This window comes from Saccostrea cucullata, unplaced genomic scaffold (genome assembly GCF_032062105.1).
Source record: "Saccostrea cucullata isolate Sc308-1 unplaced genomic scaffold, CSIRO_AGI_Scuc_v1 ctg21003, whole genome shotgun sequence".
In the NCBI taxonomy this organism is placed as follows: domain Eukaryota; kingdom Metazoa; phylum Mollusca; class Bivalvia; order Ostreida; family Ostreidae; genus Saccostrea; species Saccostrea cuccullata.
Genome location: NW_026936331.1, coordinates 1 through 6,797, shown reverse-complemented (window position 1 = coordinate 6,797; position 6,797 = coordinate 1). Strand labels below are relative to the sequence as shown.

Genomic DNA, 6,797 nt, shown 5'->3' with positions numbered 1-6,797 from the left:
TGGTGTGATGTCCCGGTTTATTAGAATTGCGTGGGCGCCATTTGTAGCCAGTGGTAAAACATCAGAACTAACAATCTGGTTCAGGTTCAATATTATATTTATTAATGTTGAAATAAACATGTCAAAAACCTGAAATATTACAATTACACACAACATATAGACGACACATAGACAGACATTTAGACAGATAATTAAAACATAATAGACTTTACTTTAGAAGAGACTCTTACCGGACACACACAGGAATTACAAATATTACTATCTGTTATTGACTATAGAGTAGAGTACACATCTAACCAATTCAACGGCTAGGCTCAGAGTGCCCGATGTTAGTGCGTGAAAGCGGGAATTTGGTGAATAGGATAAAGTCATGTGACTGTCCGTCTAGTGTCTAAAAATAACAACAACCTCATTCACACAAAGTCTTTCACACCACATTCTCACATATACGCAGCGCAAGTATAGTAATTAAAGGCATTAAATAATACATAACCCTGGTTACATATGCATAGATGCATGATACGTGTACATGTACTTTAAAGAATAGAAGATTAGAATTGATTTCGCTCTAGAACCAAACTGCACCAAAATTTATCTGATTCAAAATTTTATGATACATCAGTACATAAAAAGAAACTGACAAAAAATTGTGTTTGCATGGAAAAAAAATTAACGCCCATGCCAGACTCACCAAAAACTGTTCGCTTCGAGTGCACTGAACAGGTAACCCAACTTACTGAACTATCACCGCTACACATGTACAGAGGACATTAAAAGGACAAGAAGCACCACATTCACACATTTGGATTTTTTGGAGAAAAGTTCATTTTTCGTGGTCTCTGGTCTTTTCTATTTTTTAAAAAAGTGTATTCGTTTCTTTGGATTAAAACACACACAGATAACGTTTCAAAATCATGGAGAGAAGACCCAGAGATAGAAAAATTTTAGAAAAACGTGTTTAAAAATGCACCATTTTGTACCAAATGACTGATCTGGCCAATTTTCAAGTTATTTTTTAGAAAATTAAAGCTCAATTTCGGGAAAATATTTTCCTTTCCTCTTGCACAGGAAACCGATAAATAAAAAAATCAAAGTACTGAAAGTACTGAAAAGCGGTTAGCATGCTTTCATCTAATATGTACCGAAAAAAGTGCATAAAATGAAGATATTTAAGTATGCATATCTTTGTACAATGTCATCAGAGAAAAAATCCCAGACATTCTGTTTTTGTAATACTTTACTTAATAGTAAAACCAATAACATTCCAAACTGATGTCACAGATGGATGCAATCTAATCAAAATTAAATGTTCCGGGCCGGCCGAATCCGCTACTGCTTCTCAAACATCTAACAACATCCTATTTGGGGTCATGTAAGAGTGAATCTTCGATTAGCCAAAGAAAATGGTTCCTCCGAAATCTTGGCTTATAGTTCAGATGATTTTCTTGTTTTCACCACCGAACCAAAACACCCGAGGAGTTTGTAGTAAACAAAATATGCATTGCAAAAGCTGTGTTATGTATGACGTGTGGGGTATCTTGTATAGTTTGTGCTCTTTCGTTTGCATTATTCACGTTCAGATGCCAGACTGCAGACTATACATGAATTTTATTCCAAAATTACTTTAATTCAACGTAAGACAGTATCAATAATGATGATATGTAGCCGTGGAATTAATTTGAGAATTGTTTACCGAGGCTTGAATCTACATGGCCAAAGTGTTTGTGTTTACTTGTACATGTATTCATAATCGAAAGGTCGCTTTGATGTGACCCCGAATGGGATGTTAGATGTTTCAGAAGCGGTAGCGGATTTGGAACATTTAAATAAATTTAATTAGATTGAAATGCATGTTTCAAAATTTAAACATGAGATTTCTTCAGTTTGAAAGACAGGAAGTTCAATTTCAAAAATTTCTCCCTAATTGTCTCCATTGGTGGCGTCCAAAAATGCTCAGAACGAAAAAAAAATTATGTTGATGTTGCAAATTTAATTGGCTTTCATGGTCTATTGATTCTGAAATTAGGTAACTGTAAAGGCTACTATAGCAAATAACTCTAAAAGAAAATAAAATGATAATTCAAATTCTTTAGATTAATTGGTTTGGAGTACTGTACATAGATCTTTAGCTGGCTAGTCTGAGAAAAACGGATGGACGAGCAGAGAATTAATTAATTAATTAATTTCAGAGAGCTTCAGTTTCGTAGGCTCACTGCGGGTCAGCAGATGTGACCTGTCATTGGGGATGCTTACTTCTCCTAGGCACCGGAACTTTCAAGGATCCGTTTTTCTTTTGAGACCGATCTTCTGTGTTCATTCTGTATTTTGATACAGATACTGAGTACATCTGTTTATTAATATTATGAACTATTTCTCTCACAGGAAGAAAGACAAGTCAACAAGATAATAAAGTTTTAAGAAATGTACATTATTGACTTTTCATACAATTAAATGTTCGAATAAGTAAATGGTATATGACAATTATTTAAAAAAGAGTCTTGCAAGCACGATATGTATAAACGAACATATACTGAGTATTTGGTAAATATTTTTCATGAAATATTGTATTAAAAAAAACGTGTGAAAAGGAAAGTTGTCGTTTAATCCATCAAAACTAGTATTTTAAAAATTCAAAGGTTCACTAAAAGTCAGTGTATAAAAAAAAACAATTTTATTGTCCATTGCAAGAATTACCTAGGTATCATTGTCACTTTCTTCAATATGTCGCATAAGCAATAAATTGTTGTTTTTGGTTTTTTTTTTTACTAAAAACAAGTATGCGAATTTCTATCAATATGCCTGTAAGCATCTCTATTTTAATTTTTATTACTTCTCAAAGGCTCAAAATGATAACTAACAAATTGGATAAATTCAAATTTAAAAAGTATTTTTACAACTTATACCTTGCATAGGATTTAAGCAAACTTTCAAAAATAATCATTCATTAGATATAATTTTCAATTTGTGCTAATTGTCAAGATTTTTCATGCCTCTTTTTTCTGTGCATATTGGGTTCAAATATGATATTCCTCGCTATACATTTCTTCCTAAAGTTTAAATCTAACGCGTTGATAATGTTATCAGCTAAACTTCATGCTGACTTCGAATTTCGTCACAGGGCCCGATCGCCATCAGCTGATGTCACGGAAATTTAATCTCGACACCAAATGCTCCTATACATAAACTTGTTTTAATACAACAATTATAAATTTATTTCATTGACAAACAAAATCAGAAAAAAATTAAAAACCGAAAGATTATGTTGTTTTGATAGTCTTGATTTTATTTAACATATGTTATATGTGTTAGAAACAAATCATAGGTACTAGGTAGAGGCTTTGTTGAAGTTTCCGTTGTCGATAGGTAGCGCCTTATGGAAGTTTCCGGTGTCGATAAAAATCGGACACATGCCATAAAGCGGCTAGCGAAGCTAACCGCTTAAAAATGTATACAATTAATTGATTGTATGCTGTTTTACGTCCCATTCCAGAATTTTTTACTCATGTAGAGACGTTACCTTATACCGGTTAAGGGCTTCAAATTTTGAACTGTGTGAGAAACAGAGATAGTTATACAGATATCTTTTTAAAGTGTTGGTAACATGCATTGGATTGATTTTGAGTAAAAACCAATCCAATCCAATTTAAATTTTTAAAAATTCGGAAAGGATAAGAAAATCTCAGTTTTTGACCCCCCAAAAAAATATTCTGCAAAGTGGTACCCGCCTCTACCGTACTTATTAATTTTTCAGTGGCCTTTACTGGCTTTGAAAGGAATTTCTCTGAAAAGAGTGTGACTTATATTTAAGTAGTTGTAGAATACTTAAACATATTTATTAAGCTATTGTAAATTTTACAGATAATATTGCCAACTGGAACAAAAGTTCTGATTTTGGACGGTTGGGTGATTAGAGGGAGTCAGTTTATAAATGTGAAGATCGTGGCTTCTACAGCGGATTATAATAATACTGAAGGTTAGTTTCAATGTAAAAATGTGAAACAGCTGGCAAGATCAGATTATAATTTGTAAAATTGTCTATAAATATCATTGGAAAAGAAGGGAGTGGAATATTGCTAAAGATAATCAAGAATTTTATTAATGAAATAGACGTGAATGCATTTCGTTCAGAGAATCTTGTAGCTATGACTAGGGATTTGTCGATGTAGGGTTTTAGATTTTATTGTAGAACAACACTACTCTTCTTGAATGTATCGAGACGCTATACGTATTTGCACGTTTTTTACTTGTACTGTATATTGGAATGGGACTAAGCCTTTGGTGCTCTTCCATCAGGTTTTTATTTCTAATTAGAAAGTGGATCAATTAAAGAATCTTCCATAGCTACGAAACAAACATGTAAATTTACGAGCATCCTTTTGTACATGTACAATTCTACTAAAATCTTTGTATAATTTGAAAGCCACAATAATCGTATGACAAAGAAATTATTTTGTATTGGCATTTTTTATCATATAGTGTCAATATAGAATTGTATTCGTATTAATCGAGGAAAAGTCTTCAATAAATAATGGAATTTTTTAGCTTTTCATTTTTAATGACATGGGCAAAAATGATTAAAATTGGTTACAACCTTCAATGAAATTGTGCTTTTGGTAATTCAATTGACGAATATTTTCAGGGCTTTGTGGTACTTTTGATGGTGATAAAACAAATGAACTCACAACAAGACAAGGAACAATATATAGAGGAGCGTCACGGAAGCCAAACGAATTCTCTTTATCCTGGAGGTAGAGAAAGGGTTTTGTTATTTATTCTTATCATGGAGGTAGTCTAAGATTAGATGGGTTTAGCTGTTCTGTTTAAGATGTGGACATCGTTTTTATTATTACATTTTAGCGTTTAATAAAGCATTTTTTGTTGTACAAAGATACATGTGTTTAGATGTCTGTATTTACATTAAGTAAAGAAGAATATTACAAAGAAATGGCATAAACTGCATTCCATATTCAGGGTACCTGTCGATGAGTCGTTATACCAGGGCTACTGTGGGACAGTGGACTCCACTTTTGAAATAAAAAGCTACTGTGATTGTATGGAAGGCCAGACGGCAATGTGTCAGGAGGGAATGGACCTGATGTATTGTGTAGAAATAGAGAAGAGAAGAGGACTACTGGGTGGGAAGAGAGGTGTGATGTTAAAAGATAATGAAAGAAGAGGACAGTGTTCTATTTATTGATATTGAAGGTTCAAAAATAAAAATGATTATAAGTTCTGTAGCACTACCTGACCTTTGGAATCTCAGGGGGTTTGTTTTTATATCCTGTCACAGATTGTATATATGAGATCCATTACTGCATATATGAACATATAGTGGTACTAGTATAAGGGATACCATTGAATCTAAAATATTGTTTTAATTTGATCCTATCATATGATACATTTGATTGTTATCAGGTATTAAGAGATTGACTCCTGACCTTGTGAGAGATGCAGAGTCACCTCCAAGTCGTTGCACTACCGATCAACCTCCTGAAGAATTTGAATATGACCCAGAATATAAATCTCCGGTAAAATAACATACGTGTTTAATGTTTTATATTCTATATGATATCAACTAACTGAGAAATTTTTCATGTTGTCAATGACAATGTGCTATTTTTGTGACTAGTTTTCTATAGTTTCATATTAACTCACTTTAACTTAAACATTCCTGTGTCAAAATTAGTTTAAGCAGGTTTATATTTGATTTGTTATAAATGTGTGTGTTAATGCTTATTATGATGGAGAAAAATGTTTTTTTTTAATTATTATGATGGAGAAAAATGCATCACAAAAGAATGACCAACCTATCGAAAAACATATACCAGGTATTTGAAAATTAGGAGCGCTCATTCACGAAATGTTTGTTTAGGGATATTGGTACTCTTAGCTTTTAACACAACACACAAAAAAAAAACATTTACAGAACTAAATACAATATAAATAATATATCTATCAAAGAAGAATTCACACAAAACAAGATATGCATACAGGGACTTTATAGATGTTTGCAATATAAGCTACTTTCTAATTAAAATGAAATAAATTGTATAATTCTTTAGGATCCATTGACTAACATCACCGAACCTGATGCTAAGAAGATTTGTGAGGATTTCATGAAATCTAAAGAAGCGGGAAAGGAATGCATGGAAGTTCCCGGCTTAGATGTGACACCTATTGTACAGGGTTGCATAGCTGATCTTCAAGTATATAGTGTTATGTTTTTACAGTTGTTAGTATTGTAACTATAGATTGCACATCTTTTTATGGAGCTAAAGATGAGTATGACATTGAACGGAAGTTTCATGAGATCCAATTTTTCACCAAATCGCAAAGTAATAGAAAAATAGTTAAAATTCGTTTCTATACATTTTAATGGTACTAAATTTATCAGAATTTTTTAAAACTTTTCATTTCATTTTTTTAATGTGCTAGTTTTTCTTAAATGTATTTGTGTTTTAAAAGATAACTGGTGACACAGACTGGGCGAAAGAAAGCTTGGACAATTTACAAGAGGAATGCAAGGTCATTGTAGAGGGATCAAATACAACTAATATAACGAATATAATAGGACTCATCTGTCCGAACAGCTGCTTTGACAATGGAAACTGTAAAGAGGGTAATTTTGTCTAGAATTAAAATAGATTATTTTGGAATAGAATTGTAAAAAATGCCAACAAGGAAAAAGTATTAGTCTAGTTGTTTTTCATTTCAGTTTTATAAAAAAGTAATTTTTTTACTTGTTTTTGTAGAGCTTAGGGATTCAAAAGAAAGGACTGAGCTAAAATTTATTTCAA

At 32.2% G+C, this 6,797-nt stretch overlaps 1 protein-coding gene across 1 annotated transcript; it reads left to right on the top strand.

Annotated features, from left to right (window-relative positions):
- Window positions 1-678: 678 nt before the first annotated feature.
- LOC134245369 (uncharacterized) lies at window positions 679-6,619 on the top strand (the record flags this gene model as incomplete). The annotated part of the gene is made up of 7 exons (XM_062727661.1): window positions 679-723; window positions 3,859-3,973; window positions 4,640-4,748; window positions 4,972-5,147; window positions 5,416-5,528; window positions 6,063-6,206; window positions 6,466-6,619. Coding segments are annotated over exons 1-7 (856 nt in total), but the record flags the coding sequence as incomplete, so codon positions are not given.
- Between the last annotated feature and the right edge of the window lie 178 nt (window positions 6,620-6,797).